This window comes from Poecilia latipinna, unplaced genomic scaffold (assembly GCF_001443285.1).
Source record: "Poecilia latipinna isolate Pla-1442-1.1 unplaced genomic scaffold, P_latipinna-1.0 Scaffold770, whole genome shotgun sequence".
Taxonomy (NCBI): domain Eukaryota; kingdom Metazoa; phylum Chordata; class Actinopteri; order Cyprinodontiformes; family Poeciliidae; genus Poecilia; species Poecilia latipinna.
Genome location: NW_015113386.1, coordinates 154,749 through 177,770, shown reverse-complemented (window position 1 = coordinate 177,770; position 23,022 = coordinate 154,749). Strand labels below are relative to the sequence as shown.

General features: G+C 36.7%; 2 protein-coding genes across 5 annotated transcripts in view; both read right to left on the bottom strand.

Annotated features, from left to right (window-relative positions):
* Nucleotides 1-16,425, bottom strand: part of eps8l2 (EPS8 signaling adaptor L2) — a 29,919-nt gene extending 13,494 nt beyond the window's left edge. Inside the window, exons 1-4 of one of the 4 annotated variants that reach the window (XM_015046250.1) lie at nucleotides 16,127-16,425; nucleotides 9,921-9,971; nucleotides 9,494-9,540; nucleotides 2,573-2,637 (exon numbers count right to left, since the gene is read on the bottom strand). In XM_015046250.1, coding sequence (XP_014901736.1) covers nucleotides 2,573-2,637; nucleotides 9,494-9,540; nucleotides 9,921-9,967 — 159 coding nt within the window. In that variant the 5' untranslated portion in view covers nucleotides 9,968-9,971; nucleotides 16,127-16,425. Of the gene's footprint in view, nucleotides 1-2,572; nucleotides 2,638-2,725; nucleotides 2,802-6,500; nucleotides 6,632-9,493; nucleotides 9,541-9,920; nucleotides 9,972-16,126 lie in introns of those variants that run through there. The other 3 variants (XM_015046249.1, XM_015046252.1, XM_015046253.1) reach the window with 3 other exon arrangements.
* A 978-nt stretch (nucleotides 16,426-17,403) lies between these two features.
* Nucleotides 17,404-20,687, bottom strand: LOC106955831 (transmembrane protein 80-like). The gene is made up of 5 exons (XM_015046257.1): nucleotides 20,559-20,687; nucleotides 20,361-20,454; nucleotides 20,177-20,269; nucleotides 19,872-20,073; nucleotides 17,404-18,788 (listed from the first exon to the last, which is right to left on the bottom strand). Exons 1-5 carry the CDS (start codon nucleotides 20,571-20,573, stop codon nucleotides 18,776-18,778), a joined length of 417 nt encoding a protein of 138 aa, XP_014901743.1. The 5' UTR covers nucleotides 20,574-20,687; the 3' UTR covers nucleotides 17,404-18,775.
* Between the last annotated feature and the right edge of the window lie 2,335 nt (nucleotides 20,688-23,022).

Sequence of the window (23,022 nt, the reverse complement as noted above, 5' to 3'; positions counted from 1 at the left end):
AACTGAAAGTGCTCTGTGAGATGTTCAGTTTGGTTTAAGGTTTCATAGCATAACCCTGCTTCCTTTTCTCACAGAACAGCTGGATTCATACACAGATTAAATTACACAGATATGGATTTCATTTACTAAGTGAAAGTGAACCTGAAGGAAACTTCAAAGCTTTGTTTACAGAATGAAATATGGAAAAGATCTGAATACACAGCCTGTTGCATTTTTTCACATTTAATTAAGACAAGTTCATAAACTATGTATGATTTTCTTTCTACTTCACAATAACACACTATTTCATGCTAGTCAATTAAATAAAATCCAAATAAGTCTACTAAAGTTTGTGGTTGTAACATGTCAAACTTAGAAAAAAGCTCAAGGAGCAAAAATGTTTGTGGAAAATACGTTTAATCTGCCTCTCAATTTCAGTTGGTTCAGCATAAAAGTAGCTGCAAAGAAGAGATCAAATGAATTTATCAGTTTTATTGATGGGACTGCCTTATATGTTTTACCAGAATGGATTACCTTAAATTCAAGTTAGCATATTTTTTCAAGCTGTATTTTCACATAATGCTTTTAGATTGAAGAGTCGGAGCATTACTGACCCCAAGGTTTCGTTTCTGTGATATCCCAGCATCTACCCTTTATTGCACCTGATGCAATCCGGTTGCAGAGATAAACTATAAGGTCACAATTAAGCGTCTTTCAAATGAGGGTGTTTCACATCTTAGTCCTGCAATCGTGATAAAAAATATAAACCTGAAAAATAAAACTTAAAAAAAAAATAATCTAACTGCAAGTTTCTTTGTTTTTTTGATTAATACTGACAAAAATACAAACTAAAAATACAGATTAAAGCAGTTCCTTTAGCTAACAATTAAATCTTAGCTTGTGCTTTTTTTATTTCTGCTCTAAAACATTTAGCACTGCTTCTTTCTGCATTCATTATGTTGGAGTATGCCTTGCAACCTGCCCATGTGTGATAATGAATGAATTTGGAAAATTATCAAGATTGGCACTGGACACAGTTCAGATCTGATCACTGACCCACAGCACATCTTTCACCTGTGCACATCCGCCCCACACTGCTGCAGCACTCCGAGGGCTGATTGTTTTATCATAAAATCTCATAAATCACAGGAGTTCATCACTGTGAGCTTTAATCTCTGGTCGAAGAACAACCCAGGACACATCATGATGTGATCCGTTTCTTTTTCCGCTGCGATCAGGCAGTCTAAACAGTTAACACACTTAAATAAATATCAAATGTTAGCAACAATAATTCTACACAAGCTACTTGCTTCCAAAAAGCCTCACTTTCCACAACTAAAATTGGTCTTGATTAATATTTTCACAAGATTTTCAAACAACTTTTAAGGTTTTCTTTAGACTTTGGCATCTTTTATTCCAATGTTCTGTCCAGTTTGAGTTTTTTTTTTTTTTTTTTTTTTTTTACCAGGTTAGCGTATAGGCAGTCTGCTTTAAAAGAGGGGATTAAAACAGGTAGAGGACATAAAGAAACACACAGCAGGTCCCAAATTTAAAAATTAGATAAATGCATTTGATTATTTTTAAAATGTTTGCAGCTATCAGCAATTTGGAAACAATTTTGCTGATACTAAAACATAAACCTTTGCCTAAGAAAGTTTTGTCATTTATGTACTTATTGCAACTTTTACTTACTTCCTACATAATTGTAATTTAGAAACTGTATCATTTTCCAGATTTTCTAAGGTTTATTGGGGCATTAGGGCACAAAAAATTATCTACTCAGGTTTTATTTTTCTGTATGACGCTAATTCAGCAGCAAGATGCTTATTTTTAACTTTTTGACAAACTAAATCAGCTCTACCTGAAATCTATAAGGTTTAAGATTTGTGAAATCTGGACTAAAGTATGGATACTTAAAATAAAATAAAATACAAATTCTACGCAAGCAACTCATGCCTTTTGACTTTTTTTTAAAATGTACTTTAACGTGTTGGTTCTCTCGGCCAGCTAAATATCAAAGCCAGCAGTAGCACTTAGAAAAAAAGCCAAGTTGAGATTTGATAATTTGACATAAAAGACTTCAAATAAATATAAATCTCTGTAAAAATATCAATTAAATGATTCGACATGATGATGCAGGGAATTTGGATTTACAGATTAAGCTAAAAGCTAAAATACAAAAGGCTCAAATCAGGACTAAATCCTTTTTACGTTGATTACAAATTATTTGATATTTAAACTTTTGCTTTTTTTACAAGAAAAAAAAAAATTATTTCTCAAATAAAATATAAATGCATGTTATCACTCGTCTCCCCTGTCATGAACTCTTTACCACACATTGTCTCATGGAGAGACAATCTATAGTCGTTCTATTACACAGCAACTTCAGAACGCTTTGAAAGATTACAAAAAATGTATGCAGTACAGAGGTTGTCAAATCTAAATAAATATAAAATTTACTTTTTTTTAATTCCCTATAAACCTTTTAATAACAACTGTGACCGAGAATCAAAAACGTAGGAAACTCTTTCATTTTATTTTATTTTTTTGTAATTTCAAACTCTTATATCGAATCATAAAACAAAGGCTTTACCTCAACGTGGTACTGCGACGTCTCTTGCATGATGAAATTTGAATTGGAGTATTTTTTCCGCTGCTCTGTGGGTAACAAAAAAGACAAAAAATTATTCTATGGAGACAAAAAGCCATTGTAAAGTAGATCTGTCCATCAAAAACCAGCTCTGACCGTAAGTCCACATGTTGGCGTTTCGGTAGTGAGACGAGACGAAGGGGAAAAGTAATGCGTGAGCTTGAAGAGCACACAGCAAATAAGGAAATGACAGCTTTTTACCATATGACCTCACAGCCAACAACTCTGCTAATGATTCAGGTCTATGACCCACTTAGCAAGGCAATTACTTTAGATTGTTTATTAGATAAATGTTTTTTGTGCAGAAGCAAAACAAAAACCATGTCAAAATACTTTGATTTTAACTTTTTGTAAAATTAAACTTTTTGTAAAATGTGTCAGATTAAAGAATACATAAGCCCATGTAAATAAAATGGCCACAAAGGCACCAAATGAGTACTTTGTCTTACTATTCTGATACCAGTGGTCTTCATTTCCAATAGATTACACAGGAAATGGGCAGAGAGTGAAAGGGGGAATGCAGCAAAGGTCTGGGAAAACAAACCTCAATCGAGGACTGAAGGCCTCCCTCTACACCGTATGCCACCCCTAAATAAGTTAATCTTTAATCTTAAATCTTATATCGTAGGGTTGCGTGTATCTTGAATTCCCCTCCCACATTTCATAATGTAGTCAGAGTTGGCACGGAACAGCCAGGGCTGGACTCGTAAGTCCAGATTTATTAGAGGTACAAAGATCAATGACGGCACCAGGATCAGTTCCTCCTCTCTGGCGCTTTACCCACTAGTTAATAAAATCTGACTATATCTGAGACCAGCTAAAGAATGGGCCTGAGTCCCTACAATAAGAATGATTCTTCACAAGACAAAAACATTTAAGATGTTCAAAAATGGAACTTAGAAAGTTATAAAAGGGAAATCTCAAACTCTGGCGATCTTTGTAAACGTTAAGTTTCTTTAACAGGACAGTCTGAAAAACTGAATTTATATTAACAGGGACTCCATGAATAAATCGATCTCTATAAAATCTATCACAGATCAGGTTTACATAACCTAATCAATATTTCCAGCTGATCACAGACTCTCACTGCAGCATGTTCAAATATGGAGATCAGACGCAAGTGGCCCAAAAGCTAAATGTTGAAAGTGTCTTGATGCCAGAACAAAAGTTTATCAATCATATTCAGTAGTAGCATAATAAATTATCGACAAAGGGCACAACATTATAAATAGGTAATAGAAGAAAACAATCAAGGTGGTTCAATGACCTGCAGCTGCTACACATGGTCTCATAGGAGATTCACGTAAATAAAAGACTATAAAACACAGCACAGAAAGGGACTTATCAGGTCCTAAGGATGACAATGGAGTCAGGTGATAAAGGTGTTTCTCCAGGTTGTTTACAGGAAGCTGCATGAACAGTTTGTACCACACAACCTCATCTATGTTGTTGATTTTGTATTGCAGTTCCTTTAAAAGTCTTACAGTGTCTTGCAAAACTATTCAGACATCTCAAACCGCCTGAGACCAAACTTTTAGGGTTTTTATGTGATAAGACTAATGCAAAGTGTAATTGTGAAATAAAATAGAATATATATACATAAAAGAGTAGCCAAAAGTCTGAAAATAGGACTTGCTTTTGCATTGAGCTTCTTTTAGTCAATACTTTGGAAAGCCACCTTCACTGTAACCACTGCAACATGTTTTTACAAGCTTTGCGCATCAAGACTGCTCAGTCAGATTTGATGAAAAGTGTGTGTGGGCATCATTTTTTTAGGTCTTGCCACTGATTGTCAGCTGGATTTAAACTGGACTTTGACTGGAGCGTTCTAATACAAGCTTTGATCTAATCACTGTGGTTTTAGTTGTTTTAGCTTAGGGTCGTTGTCCTGCTGGAAGGTGAACCTCCACCACAGTCTCAAGTCTATTGCAGCCTCAAGCAGGTCCTCTTTGATGATTATCCTTAATTAAATCCATCAATCTGACCTGTTTTTGCTTCATTTTCTAATCCTAATAATTCTTTTTGTTCACCAACAATCTCCAGCAAACCTCTGAGGCGTCCACAGAACTGAGTGGACATTAAATCAGACAGGAGGTGGACTCCACTTGTTATATAAAACTGTTTTTGAAACGTTTACAGCAAAATCTTTTATGGTTGTTTTCTCCTTTTTTGTTGTTGTTGTTTTAAAATTGAAACCATTGAATCTTTAAACCTGTAGATTTTTTTTTTCCCAAAGCAAAAACATTTTACAACTTCTAAAAGCCAGAATAAAACAAGAACACATTAATCTCCGCAGTTATTAATGTCCACATGCAAGCGCCAGATGTCCTCACAGAAGCTTAGTTGGTTTTAAATGAGAGCACCAAAGTGATTGGACCCGTTTAGAAGGTGAATATTATAAAAGGCAACAATTAAGACATGTTCCTATAAACTCTGGCAATAGCTTTCATCTCTAAATTTCCATGTTCCATCTACCAGAGTCAACATTCTGATGTCACACCGGGTTTTGTCTTCATAGAGATACATTTCCTATTGTTCACTTTATGTTGACTGCAGCACAAAAGTCCTGTTGTTTGCAGAACACAAGAAAATATATGTCAAGGCTCAGTGAGTAAATTCCAATATTTACCCTTTTTACCATCGTGACAAAGAGCTCTTCATGGAGCTCGAGCATAACATTGAGTACAGATTTAAAAAGCGGACGACTTTATACCGTCCAAATGATGCAACCGATTGCCTTCCCTGTTCCCTCCATTTCCTTCCTGCTTGGCTCTCCGCAGGTGAAACAAAAGCGTCAGGTGTCACTCTGAAAGCCGAGCTCGACTAATGTCTTATTAATGACCGACATTAATTCCAATCAATTCACAGCCCTGCCACCTAGTGCAATAAGAGCCACTTAGTCGGCAGATGGGCCGATCTGCAGAACTCTCCAGAGTCAATGGTCGGTGATAAAAACACAGCACCCTGGCAGATTATCAGCCTCTTACGTGACCCAGATCCATCGGACAATCACTTAAACACCACGGAGTTTGATATTTCACCTCAAGCAATCCGATCCTTACAAAACCGGCACTGCTTTCAGAGCTAAATGCTTATTTAGTTAGATTTATGAAAACACAATTACTTCTGCTGCAACAAACAAAACAGATAAATGATACAGTAAGCTGACATTTGATTTTTACAAAATCATTTCTTTAATGTTTAGGGATAAATGCACAAATTCAAACTTTGTAGCTAATTTCTGATCTCTGGTTTTATAAAGTTTTGATCGGTCAATTTTGGCCACTGAAACCAGCCTTAGCAACTGATCTTTTTTTACAGCCTTCCTGTCATGAGCGATCAATAATTATTTGTAGTAGTGTGATGTCACACTTTGTGCATGAGAAAGAAGTTGTAAAACATGATTTTGGATATTTTAAAATTACTACAAAAAGTGGATAAAAATCGCTTTTGGCATCTTATGTTAGCACAATTAGATCTACTAAAATGACCAAAACTGCTGTGCCTGTGTGTTTCCCCTCCAGACTGCATATAATAGATTTACCTTAACTCTGAGGTGTTCTAATCCAGCATGTTTCATGACTGACAGAAGTTGAAAGCTCATAGTAAATACAAATTTAATTTACACAGTTGTCTGACTTTCTGCTTCCTTTGACTTCTAAGCCTTCGTAACTCAGTAAAATCACAAAAATTGCAGTTCAAGGCCAAATGTAGAAGAAGGCAGTTTCCAGCCGCCAGCCGATTTCTTGGTTCCCTCCTTTACATCTGCATTCACAAAGATACCTCACCTGAAAGCGTCACCATCAACATCCAAAAAGTAAAAGTAAATACGGGAATCAGAAGAGTCAAACCTTTCAGTTAGAGACCTCACCTGTCAGAGACATTGTCCAGAAAAGCTTAGGTTGTTGTCTGAGTGTTTTAGTCCAAAGCAGAGCAACGATTAGTCTGATGTTCTCACTTTCTGCTTCAGGCCACAGAAGCTGATAACAGATCAGGCAGAAGGACCTGATCTGATTTGCATCACTTGTCTACTGCACTGTTTGAGTTATGGGGGGGAGTTTGCATATGTGAGATTACACTGCTGCATGTTTATTAAACACTTCATCCAGGTCTGTTACAGATAGACAGTCCACAATATCATCTGAGCAAAGGGAGGACAGGCGATCCTCCCTCTGATGGCGGCGGTGACCATCTGTTGCTCAGTTGGAGCGGAGCAAGAAAACAACAACTAATCACACGTACAGCAGGGTGTCGCACAGATCACCAGTGGGTTGCTTGCACCCTGTGGATATCTGAAAGACAAATAGCTTAACCGTGTTTCAGGTGCAGCAAGAAAGACTCTGAAGATACTTTGCAGCCGTTCAGCACCGTCTCCGGCTATTTGAGCCGGTTCTAAATATAGAAGTGTGCAACCATGAAAGAGCGTTGCCCTGTTGCACCTTTGTGTTGTTTCTATTTGAGGCGACTCTTTGACACGTTGGAACATTTTTCTCTGTAGAAGGAGGTGCCGACAGGGACCAGTGAGCTCATGTCTCAAGCAAAGAAGGGAGGGTCAACAAGCGAATGAGATGGAGAGTCTGCCTTTTCCTTTCCACTGCTCAATGTGCCTTTTATTCACCTGCCATGCATGGGTATCCCCACCCTGTTCCAGCCGCACATTAAGAACAGGCACACCCTGCACTTTAGCTCTTACTCCCTCTCACACACACATTATGTTTTTCCATCTCCACAAGGACTTTGCACCAACTTCTATTTATTTTTCATTTATTTCTATAGCCTAACCCTAACCTTGGCTCAATTTAAGCCTGTCACGATGACGTTTTAATTGTCCCAGAAATTATTGCGATAAACGATAATATTGTTGTTTTGAGACCATTTTCAACTAATATGGCAATAATATCATAATACCAAAAACTTTAATTTCCAGAGAACGTTTGTCACTGGAACAGTTAGACATTTTAAAAATCCAAAATAAATAAACAACACAATTAAAACAACATATAAAATGGATTATGAAGTCTCAGCAAAACAAAACAGCATTTTAAAACATGTTAATTATTAGGCTCAGACAGGCAAGATATGCAAAACTGCTATTTCACACTCATTTTAATTCATCATTAATTGATTTATTGATTATTGTGATATGCTTGACTCAATTCCCCCCTTCTTGTCTAAAAAAAAAGCACTTCTTTTTATGTCGTTTAGGCTTTGGGTCTTCACAAAGTAATATTTGTTGGAAAAATGGGCCTCACAAGATGAGAAATGCTAAACACACATTATAAAAAACAAACCTTAGGTAAGCTATGGCAACAGTCAGAGAATATCTCTTTTTTTTTTTTTTGCCAGCACAAATATAAATGAATCACTTACATGCCACACCCTTGTATTTAAAGAATGCACTAAAACATGAATGCATCCGTTCATATGAGAAGACACACAGAAGCTAATGCATCCCATTGCTAATCCTTGCTGTACCACATGGGGAGCCGGAAAGTCCAGTTTCCTTCAAGAATCCTTTCCCTCCCATTTGCCCTAATTTTCTAAATGGGTGTCACCAATTGGAAAAAAAAAAAAAAGCTCGTTCAGCACAAACATTGGTAATTATTTTCACAGCGATTATGCACATGTGTTTAATTGGGGAGGGATTGTGACAGCGTGGTAAGGTCATACAACCCCAGCTACATGTCGCACATGGCGACCTCTGGGTTTCCTGATGGGAGTCATTTGCATTGGAAGTGCAACATTATGATTTGTGTCCATGGCAGAGCGGATCTACAGCAACAAAAGGTGTGGAGGATTCAAAATTGTAAGGAAGACTTTCTTTTGGCACAAGGGACTGATTTTGAAACGTAGCAGGTGTCAAGTTATTCTTTCCAAGTTGATTCATATTGCTAGCATTGAAATATTATCTTTCATGAGAGTTTGATTTGCTTGGATTCGCTCCACATACACTTCTTCGGCGCACCTGCAACCTTTTAGTGATATCAGTCCCATTTTACGCCATTCCTGTCAGTCTTGAAACTGTAAATAAACTGAATTGAAAATTGTTCACACTGGTTGAGAGAAAGTAGGTAAGCTATGTTAGTGTATGAAGAGGATGCTTGTAAATAGTCAGATTAGCTTAAATTACTAGAAAAATGACTGTGCTGTATTTACAATATAGCAGATCTTGACAACAAAAGTAAAGGAACTTTTTTGTGCTTATTGTTGTTCAGACAATAATCATTTGCTTAGCTAGACGGTGAATAATAAAATAGATAAATTACAGAACTAGCGCCCATATAATGTGCCCACTTTCATCTCAGAAAGTAAATAATTGTGGCTCTGAGGCTCAAATAGTAACACTTTTACGAAGGCACTTTAAATTTTCAAGTCATGATTTATTCTGTTAGAAGCAGTATGTTTGAATTGATTAAGATAGGCAAATAAAATACAAAATGAAGAGCAATAGTCTTTACATACAACATAAAACTAACCCAAAATCATAAATCAATTTTTCAACCAGGGCAACAAGAAGAATCCACTTGCTTGAGTTTAATAACAACTGAGGATGGAAAAACGTTTTATTCCTATAGAAAAATTTTATTCCTACCTAGATCTGACAGGTTTACAATTTTCGATGCTCTTTGCAACTAGGATGTAAGGAGTTAATAAATTCAAGATAAAGTTGTCTTGTTTCTATAAGAACTATTCTTTTAATGGTAAACGTGTGCGACCCCCTAAATTACACGATTTTAGCTGTCAGCAACCTGTTGTGACAACATCCAGCGTTAAAGGTAAGCAAAGACACAGGCTACAGGTGTGTGAAAGGACAATCTTGGGAAAAAAAAAGCCAACAGTAAAGAAACACCTCTACAAGCTTACCATAGAGGGCCTTGGCGCTGAGCTTGCTGTCCGATCTGGCCACTCCACTGTAATGACAAAAGGAGGAGATGGGGTTACGCTGGAAGCCCTTCATCTTCTCTCCCTGAATATTAGACCCTCAAACGCTTCTGATAAACATAGGACAGGGAGCAGATTGGACTACATTCAGAGTGAAGCATATGGACTGGAGGACAGAAAGAGAGTGAGAGTGGAAACAGGAGAGAGGGAGGAGAAACAGAGGGGGAGCCCAGGCAAAGCAAACAACTCTGAACAGAGCGGCTCTGTGCCCAAAGTCCCTGACCCACACTACCTTCCACAAACTGGGTTAGTGATTCTCTGCAGCCAACGCAACTCGACTCAGTCTGCACGTAGAAAGGCAAACAACCACAGGAAAGCAGCAGAAATGTGTGGAGTGTGTGAAACTCACTTGGCTTCCCTCGACAGAGGTCCTGGGGAGTTCATGATTTCAGGCATCCACCTGGGTGAAGAAGCAGAGAAGAGGACAGTCAGGATAAAGGTAAAAACTAATAAAAAACACACACACACACACAACTGTGAACTATTTTCAGTTTTTTACACGGAAATATTTCAGTCCAAACCAAGTTTAATACATCCCTTACAGAGATATACTGAGTAAAGCAAAGAACAGTTTTTCAATTATGGGAGAAAAGCTCAAATGTGAAAAAAGTCATTAGAAAATGAATTTTGCTTCAGCTTTATGGAAAGCCAAAATTAACACCTAATAACTGCCTGGCATGTGAAATTCAGAAACATTTAGTAGGACCTGTTTGGCAACACGAAGTAGACTGAAAGATGTCAGACAGCAACACATCACACCATATAGTCTAGGAAAATTCAAGAACAAATGGAAAGCAAAGTCAGTTACATCCATTAGTCTGGGAAGGGTTACAAATTCACTTACACAGGCTGAGGAGCCAATCATTAACCAGGCAACAACAGCATCATTAATCCCAAGGAGAAAAGCAAGCTCAGCAAAAAGGGGAAAAAAAAAGAACTTTGGCACGAAATTGCCCCCAAGATTTTTGACATAAAACTAAGACACCATTTCAGAAAACGAGCACCTGGCTGACAGACAAGCATGATGGGTGCAGTGGCTCATGGCCAGTTTTTGCAAACCCTTTAAAAATTAAATGATATTTAAAAACCACGTATCCACTTATGATATCCATGTCTAATACTGGAGCTTGTTTGATGATTTAAAACATCCAAGTGCGACAAAACGTAGTGACTGATGAAATCTGTGAGGGGAAAATACATTTTCGCAGAATGTTATGGTTTTATAAGGAACAGACTAAGACTTAGAGTAACAACTGCACAACACAGTGAGAATTTTTTTGTGTGCATATTTTTAAGTTTTATGGACAACTGTACAAATACTGTAGCATAAAACTGTATACAGTCTAATGTGAAATAGGTTTTCTTAGCAGAACTATTTATAACTTTTGAACATTTTCTCATTTTGTGACTTTACAACCACAAACTTCAATGCATTTTAATGGGACAGAGTAACAAGTAGAGCAGAACTATGAAGTGGAAGAAAAATTACACTCGTGAACAATTTGAAGTCTCATTTGGATTTAGGGCTGCCCTTTGACTGGGCCACTCAAACACATTAATATGCTTTGTTTTAAACTTTTCCACAGTAGCCCTCACTTCATACTTAGGGGCTTTGCTGTAAGGTGAATATCTGCCTCAGCCTAAATACTTTTGTAGCCACCAAAAATAGATTTTTTTTCAGTATTTCCATGTATTTTAACATTAATCCACAGTATGACTTCTGGAAGCAGTTGGATGCAGCTAAATATCAAAATATTAAAGGATTTTTCACTCAGCTAGTGAAAAAGTTGAGATTTTCACGAGTAAAAAATATACACTTAAACTAAGTTTCATTCTTCTTTACAATGAGAATCTGCGTTGTGTCACAAGAAATTCCAAAAATATTCAACTCTGTGATTGCATCGTGAAGAAAGTATGAAAAAGTTGAATACTTTGGCAGGTCGCTGTCTATTCACACGTTCTTAACATTATGATGTTAATGAGCTCCAAGCGTTTTATCAAGTCAGATCTGAAGTTGAGGTGTGCACCTTGTTCTTCTGCAGCTGCAGGTGGGGGAGACAAAAGCAAACAGCAGGCTGATACGTTCTGTGCAATTAGATCCAGTCCACTGAGGGCCATGCGTGCATAACGAAGAGCGCATTAATTTAGATGGATTTTTCACACCCAGACACACAAACTAGTTGTCTGGCATTATTAGCGCGTCTTCTAAGAACACAAAGCAATGTGTAGCAGAGCCCGGCTCGTAAACCTGAAGGATGAGGAGGAGCAGAGAAGAAGAAAACAAAACCTTCCCACGCCCTTCCGCCTCAGGCCTTTGGCTTAGCTGTGAACGCGTGAAGAGACAGGTTACACAGCAAACCCCAGGTCCACAGGCCTGTGAGTGAACAGCCTAATCAGCTGAACCCAATAATATGTGCAACAAAGCAGAAGTGGGGTCTATTAGGTCTTTGCTTTTATTGCATTATTAAATCCTAATAAACGTTTGTTAATGAGAAAGGTGAGCAACAGTTAAGACTGTAGATAATAATCGTCTTATTTGACTTTTAAACACCAAAGAGTCACATCCTGCTGTAAGGCAGCAGCTCTGTTTGTATTATTAACGGGTAGCAAGAGGTTAGGATCCTGTGTCACCAGCAGATGTTGGCTGCAGGAAACTGGTCTTGTGTTCGACTCTCTAACATCGATCGGCCGTAACGTGTGGCGAATCTTACGTTTGCCATACCGAACAACTCATACTGTAGCTGTTGGTAGGACATAAACACCCTGTGTGACAGTTGGAGGTGTGTTTAAACAGCATTCTTCATGGAGATCATAAAAAACAGCTTAAAGCAGTAATCTTCTCAAATCCTCAGAGAAATAAAATGAAAGCTCACACCCACACTTTTTACAGCTTGACCCCCCTGCTGTGTAGCTCCACTGCTTAAATCTGCCATGACAAAGAGTATTTACTTTACTATAAGTGAAATCTGCTGCAGACCGCTCTTCCTGCTCTTATCGCTCCGGTCATCACCTCTCCCTGCTATTGTTCGTGGCTCTCTGGCCTGCTGCCAGCGTTCAGGAGGGGCCCGAGGCCATCTGTGCACCTGCATCTGCTTGTTGCTGAGCAATGACAGCTTTACCTCCAAAGTACAACGTCCTGCATGATTACTGGAAAGGACCCCAAGATAAAGAAAGAAATGACATGAGAGAAGAAAGACTGTAAAAAGGAAAAGAGGTGTGGAGGGCACATGGAAGGAAAGACAGACATTAAAACGAATCATATCTTGTGTGCACATGTATAGCAGTAGGTGCCAGTGGGTGTGGAGGGCATTGTGAATGACCAAGATACTAAAGAAAATGGCTTATAATCCAGATAAGCAGAACTTTACAGTATTTCTAATTTTACTCTTTATCTACTTATAGTTATATCAAGAGGTTGAGTTTAAACTGTTATGTAATAAGGCAATAAAGATTCAATGATCTTCTAGCTTTCAAAAATGACAAATTATTTGAGTGAGCAGGTGATAAAATGTGACATTAATCACCTTTGGTTGATAATTAGTGTCAAAAACTAATATATAACATCTAATTAGGAATGAATTACTTACTAATAAATAAATATGTTATCCATATGACATAGATATAATTTATATAAATTATTATTATCATTAAAAATAAGAAATGATTATAAATAATACCATTTATTTCTTATGAATGCACAATGTTCAAGCTCTTACGATTAGACGTGAAAATGCAGGCTACACATATGTAAGCAATTAATAAATTAATATTAATCACTACCTCACAATTTTTTGGACATAACACATGAAAGATGATAGATGTTCAACTTCTGCCACTATTGCTACCGTCGCCATCGTGTCCCATGTGTTGAGTTTCAACACGATACGATACATCGGATACATCGATACATCGGATGGCGATGACTTTCGCCTGTTGCTATCGTTCATCGCTCCCCATGTGTTGAGCCCGATATTGTTGCTGGAAGAAGTGCAACAACTTGTGCAAATGCGAATGGGTCAGTTAATATTGACTGGGATACAAATGAGTATCTTTGAAAAATTCATTATTCTTGTATGGATTATATCAAAATATCGATTATTTTGAAAACCCTAATCTAAAGGCAGAAATGTTAGCTTAAAACAACGGAAGCCGAGACAGAAAAAGGTCACGGGTCGGTGGTGTGGATAAATGAGGCTGTTTGTAGAAATAAGATTAAGAAAACTTCACAGTGCTTGCATCGAGTCTAGACAAACATTTTAAAAGACTCTACAATATTTACGGCTGTGGCACAGAGCTGCAGAACATGAGCTTTATGCTAAAACCAAAGTAATAATTCTAGGGCAATGAACTCCTCATAATATGGATTTCAATTCTGAGAAATATACTTCATAACTTAACCAATGTTAAATAAATCATTGCAGTGGAAAATAAGTCAGTACTTACAACATGTGTTCTTAAGAAGCTTGTATTTTCTGAGCTAACAACAACCTTTAACATAAAGCAGAACCTGAAACAACTGACAGCGATAACTTGTGTAATCTCCACCAAAATCTAATTTTCTTCTTACATGAGCAACCTGGACTTTGTCCCATGGACCCTGAAAAGCATCTGGAAAGAGATAACACATATCTGATCTGAGGCCTAAATCAGCTCAGGCTGTTGTAAATGCTGATGATTTTCCCATTAAAAGCACCATGATTCACACGTCAGTGCGGGAAAATGTGTTGGACACTGGGTAGTTGTATTTACAATGAGTGAAAGCACACGACACCACTTTCCTCTGACCGCAGAACTAAATGCTGTAATTAAGACTAAATATGACACTGAATATCCTGATGAAATGCTGGAAAAACAGAGCCGGATAAATATTACAACTCCAAAATAATCACATATGAATGAAATAGACACTTTCAGTGTTCTGAAAACAAAACAAAACAAATATAGCAGAAGCACTTCATATTCTCTATGGAGGTTCAAAAGTGAGCATTTAAAAAATGAATATATGATTTATATTTGTAATAAATTTTAAACATCTGAGACAAAGACGAAATATACCACGATACAGTCAAAAATGTATTAAAATATATTTTGCTAAATAAATCAGCCAAAAAGCAGATGCATTTTTACAGTCAGTCAGTTATTGCAGAACATAATTTTGTTTCACCTGTCAGAATTAGGGGGCGGGACTAGCACTGCTGCAGTTGCAGACGATTGGTCTACAGAGGAGTTCCAGTGAATCTTAACCAGTCAGATGCCTCTCTCTTTAACTAACCATGGTATCAAATCAAACTTTTTCATGGTGCCTTGCAGCATGAAAACTAAGAAATATTTGAATAATACTGAAAAAATTAAAATTATATAATTTTTTTTCAAAAATATAAATGTATATACATGTATTTCACACTGAGTTATTTCAGATGAGTTATTTAATAAGACTAAAATCATCAAACTATTATCAATCTTTTTTTTTTTTTATGAAGCTGTCTTTCTGGACTAAAACCAAAAGTGCTGAATTGCTTTGTGTTAATTTGGATATATTTCTAACCCATTATGGTTCATAAAAAGTTAAAGTTGCTCCCTTAAAAGGCCCTTAAAAATATAAATAAAGTCACCTTATTCCAAACTTGATAAATAGTCAGTTATTTTAATCATCGCTCAATTATATGCTTGGTGTGTTTTATATGCAAAGGTGAACAATGGTCCTTCATCATCATGCTTCATCATAGTTGGTGATCTTAGTTGGACATTATGTCATAATTCAGATTAATTATGACCTAATCCACAATTCCAGAGTTTATTACTGCTTGGAGCATTTTGTGCAGACACATTTTTTCTAAAGAAAGGGTGTGCCTAAAAGTTCTGGACATCAGCCCTTATTAGACTGTGGTAAAAGTGTTACTGATAATACCTTATGGCTGCCTTTAGTGGTACTAAAGTCCTGTAGTACTTTAAATAAGTTCTTACCCTACTTTGTTAAAGGGTAAGTGTTTTTTTCTTGCCATGCTAGGCGTTCAAGCTCTGTAGTGACATAACAGAAGATGGACAGTACAGTGAATGGAATTAATAAAACTAAAAAAATGACAAAAGTTCAAACGGACATCTTAATTAACCCATCTCTGTAGCCATATTGGATTTTGAAGCCTAGGTTGATGGAGAAAATGTCCACCTTTGCAACTGGGGATTCCTAATGAGTTCAACTATAGTTGTTAATCAACTAAGCAGAAGAAGAAACTTTGTTTTGATTGTTTGTTTACACAAAACAGAAACAAATCAAGTTTTACTGCTTTTAAAATGTCTCTCATTGTAGTGACTCTTAAAACTGCCACTGCTGATACACACATCTTTGAATCTTGATAAAACTGTTTATCCTAAACATTCACCGTATTTTCTATTGAAGAAGCACAGCATCAACAGATTCCGTATCCTAAAGACTCAACAGGGTTTATTTAAACCTTCAGGTGATTTTAATAAACATTTAAAAGGCACAGTGAATTCAGAAGAAAACCAAACACACTAAATAACGTTTATGATTTCAAACAGTGCATTTGTCACCACCTTAGCAACTCACGGAGAAGTTTTGCAGACTCGGTGTTTAAGTTGACACACGTGGGTTCAGACAACGCCTCCGACGTCAGCCGACCATCCTAAAATCTTCTGTGCAGAACCGCAAAAAGAAAGGTAACTCCGCAGGGAGGAGAGGGGGGGAGGGAAGGCTGTCGAAACTGTCGAAGTCAAAGAGCTTTGGTTTTGCAAGAAAAACGAAGACAGCTCCGAATGAACCACCTGTTGCGAGCTGTCACTTCTAAGAAAACAGCAACTGAAGGAGGAGAGGCGGTACAGGTGAGAGATGGTGACTGAGCAGGTAACTCAACCCAAAGGGGGCGGGGCTAACCTCAGACCTCGCTTTGCTGGTTGTTTAGAGGTTAATTTGTCTAGAAATTTACTGCAGTCACTTTAAAGACATTTTTCCTCTTTGATAAACAAAAACTGTGTACTTTATTTCCTGCATGTGTTGAATTGAGGGCGGTTCCAACCCTTCTTGTCTCACGATTTGATTGTAAGAATTTCTGTTGACATAATAGGGAGTTCCCCCTTTTTATATAAAAACGATAGTTTTTTTTCTTTCTTTCTTTCACTTTAACTGGAAAACAAGTATAGTATATAATGGAAAATAAGTATTTGTAATTAAATTAATTTAATTACGCAGGTTCATCTGCAGACCTTTATTTCAAACAAGGTTATTACACTAAATAAAATCAAGCATACAATAAAACTATGCATTGCAGGCTTAATAGATAATTTAATTTAAAAAAAAGCAGAATAGAAATTGAATTCTATTTAATTTCAAAAGGAGTTAGAGGAAGGAAATGCGTATTAAGTATTATCACTGTTTAGCTCATCCTACATCTATATCATCCACATGTCTATAATGGTAAATACCTATATAATTAGCTAATCATTTATATTATTGCTATATACAGACTAACCATAGATATTTATACTTATATGTATATTACACACAACTAAAATGTAATTGTTTAACGACCAAAATATCACTTATTATTGTGCATCATATGTTGTCGCAAAAGTGTCGTTTTAACGTGATATTTTTAACATATGTATGTTTATTTCAAATCACTGCCCAGTAATTCAAGTAAGATAAAACCACTGACACCAACTGTGTCAGTGTTGAAGCTGTGGAGTAAAAGGGAAGAAAAAGAAGGAGATTAACTAGAAGTGATAAGTTAAAAATACATCCACAATGAAATGTTAAACTTTTACATAGCAACAGAAAATATTAAACAAACAAATAAGTAAAATCACTTCAGAAATGTGTTGCATTGTTTTATTATTCAGAGGCTTCTTTTGTACACTAAGCAGAGACTGGTCTAAACTGGCTGGATTCCTGAGGGTAATTGCATGGATCGCTGCCCAGGTTCCAGTATCACTAGCTAACAATGACCTCTCTTTGGTCCCTCCAAAGAAATTCATCCACACAATGCTGTTCTTATGCAGTGCAAATTACATGAACAAGCAGTCATAGTGCTTAAACTGAAAGCCAGAAGAAAAAGGCACCTCTTGGGGCATCAAGGACAGATGTACAGCGTGGCCGACCTACAGTCAGTGTTTATCTGTGCTCACCTGTTGCTCAACCACAAGCACTCTGATATGTGATTTGTTTGGAAGGTGGTTACTTTAGGAACCTTGTCACTGGGTTTGATCATTAACCTCAGCTGTCAGTATTGAGAAATCTGTTTGAGGAAAGTGGAGCCATAAAGGACAAACACTGAAAATGAGGTAGACGTTAAATGCAGCCAGGAAGGCGTTGTAGAGGACACAGGGTGAAAACACTAGGGCTATTATTTGTTATTTCATATTACTGGGCCATGTTACGTTATCTCACAATACTGTTTTGGATTTAGGCTGTTATTGCTGTGCATAAGTTCAGACTGTTTCACATTGTTTGGCCAAACCTCATTCAAACACTAAAAACAAGCATTGTAATAAAAAAAGAAACTAAGTACTAAAAATCTTCCATTTTATTACATTTTAAAACTATACTGCCCTCTGCTGGACAAACTAGGTAATGCATGGAAACTAAGGAGGGATCCAAGTTACAGGATTTCTACAGATTTTTTTTTATTCACAACAACCAAAGATTGTTGTGACTTTATAGCAGATATTTCTACAGTGGTCAGTGTGTAAATATTGAACCCACAGACCAAGAGACTGGAAACAGGGAGAGAAAGGGAGATGAATGATTAGATGGATGGATGAACAGACATTTAGACATTGGGATAATGAATGAAATGTGAAAATGCAAATATTTTCTATATTCTCTCCTGTTTCAACATTTATCCAGACCCAGAAATAATTTCAATCAGACTTTTGACTTTTCCTGACTGATCAGAAACCCTGGGTTTGACTTGAACACAACCAACATTTCTATTACTTTTGTTCCACTTCCAGCTACATAAATACTTACAATTAATTAGTCATTAAGTCATATTTAGTACATTTTTTCATACTTAGCCTGCAAGAATGAAATAATTAAAAAAGAACAAAAGTTTAATAAAAAAAAAAGAAATTACAATAAAAACACTCAAACTGTCCAAAAAACACATTCATTTCATAAATCTTGTTTTCTATCTGTGAAATATTAACTTCCTATTTGCTGCAGGATATATGGTGGTGAAGTCTTCTTCACAAATACTCTCTGAAACAAGAAAGAAAAAAGATGTCATTAAAACCACTTATATCAATGAATTATGCTTTTACCTATAAGGTAAAAAACAATGCATTATCTAAACAATCCACACTGTAAACAACAGAACTATTCAGCAACACTTTTGGATCCATCTCTTCAGCCCCAACATGATTTAAAATTTATTTCAGAAGGAAAAAAACTAAGAATGTGCTGACACTCTATCAGGTATATGTGTCACTCGGATAAATGATAGCCATATCAATAATGCAGGCGTGTCTTAAAGGAGCCATACCCGAACAATAGCCTGAGAAACAAAGAAAAGCTCACTGTTGTCAGGTCATTCAAAACAACCATATGAGATGTTGATTACGTCAGGATATCTCGTCAATCACCATAAATTGAGTCCTGGTGTCAATATCAGATAAAGAACTGTTTTGTCTAACGTTTGACACCAGATATTATAATTTGCCAGACTGTCTTTTATTTCTGGTAATAAACAGAACTTGCACAGTTGTCTTTACTTGTACTGATTTCTGAAGTTTAGTTTAAATTTCTGACAGAATAAATTCTAAAGATTTTAAACCAGATCTCAAAAGAGTGACTTGTGTAACCTTAGCATTTTACCTGCAACACCAATATGTAACACATCAGTAAATCTCATATAAGAGCGTAAAATAAAACATTGTCAACCAGAGGCAGTTCTAGATCAAGTTTACCACGTTTACCACTGTGTTTACCAAGACACAGTGTGGGACATGTGTCTTTTTATGAGAGTGCAGGACAAAACAAAGGTCAATTTAATGATACATTGTCTTCTCAGATTAAGTCACACTTCTCATTAGTAGCTAAAAACACACATAATCACCAACCTGTCTTTAATTCTTTAAACTATATATTAACAAGATCTAAAGTTTTAGCTGCCAATCTCTGGTTGAATTGACATGGTGGGTGAGTTTGGTCAAAGATGTTACCGCATGTTAACAACCGATTATTGTAATTCCCATAACGTTTTCCTCTCTTAAGGAATCAGTGCTGTAAAATAACAAAAGAAAGCGACACTAGAGGCTAAAAATGTCTATTATTGAAACCAACCTCCTAAATTTGGCCAGGGTGCTTAAAGCAAGGACTCCATCTGCACCATAGACAGTGATCAACACACTGCTGATTATCACGTCCGCTCTCATGACGTAGGTCTGCCACACCAGGAAGTACACCGCCAATAAGATGGTTGCTACTGTCATAATGAGGTTCCCAAACATATAGCTGTCACTCTCCGTCAGATTGCCCCTCGCACCTACAGTGGAGTCATCCAGTGAGTTTCAAAAATCTTATTAACACGCTGCATTATAAGTATGTAAAAGTGTCTCAGTGTGCAAAGTGTGAGCGTTTTTCCTCACCCCAATAGAAATGCAGAAACTCCAGAGCAGCAAAGAGGACCAGTAGACCAACATCATTTGTCAACGCATCAGAAGGATACGGCAACTCCAAGCCTAACATGAGCAAATGATAGTAACTGTCAGTAGTTATATAAAACACGTGCTGGGATAGAAATGTAAAAGAGTAACACATGGCATCACGGACTCTTTTTGATGATTAGGCTGAGAGTGAAGAGGAAATAGAAGACGAAATAGATGCTCGTCAGGTTCAGCAGCAGCTGCAGGGTAACAGAGGACAGCTGGAGGCAGAGTTAAGTATTACTGTCTCTTCCAAATATCAGGCTGGACAAGGTGTGTTCATTATTTTCGATGTGTATCTCTTTAACAACTTTAAAAAGGATACCGAACCCGCAGACATTCCTGTAAATTAAAGTAGACACGTCAAAGTGAAGCAAAACAGGCACAACAACAACCTATTTAGGTACATTATATTCATTTTGATAAAGTTTACGCATGAGAACGGTCTATAACCATAGCAACGCGTCCACCTACCTGGTCCTGGAATCGCCATTTTGATTTTCCTCCTCGAACATTCAAAACAAATACGTCTCCATCTGCTGGCTGGAGGACGTACTACAACATGAAGACACTTTCTCTAAATAAAACTGAAATAACCATGCATTCACAAAATCTGACATCTACGAGCCTCATTATCAGATTAAATGTGCTTTAAGATTTAAATAATAACATTTAAGAATACTAAGCACACTTTTCATGTCTTTTTAATGGTAAACTGTGGTATTCTAATCTTAAAATGTCATTTTCAGTATGAGCGGAAAATAACAGAAATAAAGGTTGGCTAACATAATCACGCTATGTGTAATGAACCTATATAATGTGTTTCACTTATTGAGTTATTGAAATTGATTAACTTTCCAGTAATATTCAAAGTTGTTGAAAATAACAGTTCATATGAAAATTACATTTGTGGTAATACATCCAGTGAATCTGCTTATTTGAGTATTAATTTGATGTTAAAAACATTCAAAGCCATTTTACTTCAGAGTGCACAAGAAAAAAACACAAAGCAACAACAATAATTAGAAAAATATGATAATAAAAACTGATAATTTCTCTAAAGATCATTTAACTTTATCCACAATATAAACTGAGTATAACTGGAAATACCAGCCATTTTACCAAATATATTAATTTATTCAGCTCAATTCTCCCTCAAGGTCAATATATAATTTTCATTAAATCTAAAAGAGAGTAAGTGCGAACATTGAAACTGAGCTGGAATCGATTAATCTTTACTGTGTCGTGCAAAAGACACAGTAAAATCACTTTCTTCTACTTGTCTGCTATGTTGCCTTTTTCACGTTTTTGTCATGTTACCACATGACACGAAGTTCAATGTATTTTATTTTGTAAAACAACCTTTGGCTACAGCCTTTTGAAGGTTTGTTTCACCAGAATCTCAAATATTCTTTTCGTCCCTGCTGAAGAAAAGCATGTCCATGTGTTACCCAGGTTTACATGGCTTGTGGCAAAGTTCAAATTAGACTTCTCTTGGCTTTTTTTAAATTTTTTTTTACTAATGTTGGCTGTCTTCTTGCGGCATTGGACCACACAACTAATTGCCCTGTCAGCAACCATGGATTTCTGCACAATATTTTGTTTGGTTTGTACATTATTATCTGTCTTGTCCTAAACCAAACCATAAAAGTAGCTGTGCAAAGGAGAACCTTGATATGCCTTAGATAAAAGAGCGTAGAACCAAACACATCAGGAGTAACACACAATTTACTTCTGCTCATGCTTACAGTTGCTCGTCTCTATGAGATAAGAAATACAGAATAGCAAAATGAACTGCTTTAGAATATCCAGCTGTTTCATTGTCCTCTGCAGCCTCTGTCTGTTTCTCTTTCTCGCTTGTCCTCTAAAACAATCTGCATAGTGTGGCTGGAAGAACGGAGGCGTTGTTTTGGTTGAATGGAGGAAAAGCAGAGGGGTGGAGGGGTGGACAGCGAGATGCTCCAGCTGTGGGGGGACAAGACAACACAACAGCATCTCACATGTGGGTGTCGGAGGGGGTGGGTGTCCAGGCTGCAGGGGGATGCACACAGTGGCATTGTTATAGGGGGGTTGGATGTATCTGATAATGTTGCGAGAAATGGATAATTCCCTCAAATCCTCCCTTTAGAAAGCCTTCACACAGAACGCGAATGTTGCTATGTGTTTCTCTAAGTTAACGTTGCTCAGAAAAATGTCCTCCTCCCCCCAAAAAAGTGGACTTGAGGTAAAACAAACATTGTAGTAAAGTTCAAAGTGTCAGAATTAGCATAATTAAAACAAAGGGAATTATACTGCCTACAGGCTCAACTATTAGGTCCTTGTAAGTGATTGTTTGTGAGGTTAATGAGAAGTAAATAAGCACTGTCTTCTCTTTTGTGATTTTGTAAGTGTATGGTAAAGCATTATTAACTCATACAGGAACAATGGAGATTACTGAAATAATATGACCAATATTTGTCTTGGACATTTCTGAAGGCTGTTCAAGAAAAATAGCAGACATAAGAGAACATTAGAATAATCATGTGAAGTACATATTACAACACAATACATTGAACCTATAGAAACATAACATAAGTACAACCTCAAACCATGGATAATGATTTCATCTCTTGACTTAGTTAATAGCCTAAATTTCTATTAATGCTAGTTATTTCTTACTACTATTAAATAGCCAAATGTTATTATTTTGAGTCTCATTTTCATAATTTTGCATCCATATCATCATAATGCAGCACAAGTTAGTCAGATTATATAACACTATTTGGTCATTTCCAAATTTCTTTTCTCAG

What these genes read in the sequence shown, in the direction of transcription:
- LOC106955831 (XM_015046257.1), bottom strand. An exon ending in CAGCCTAATCATCAAAAAGA is followed by an intron (nt 20,270 to 20,360) that starts GTCCGTGATGCC and finishes TGCTCATGTTAG; the next exon opens with GCTTGGAGTTGCCGTATCCT. An exon ending in GTTTCTGCATTTCTATTGGG is followed by an intron (nt 20,074 to 20,176) that starts GTGAGGAAAAAC and finishes ACTCCACTGTAG; the next exon opens with GTGCGAGGGGCAATCTGACG.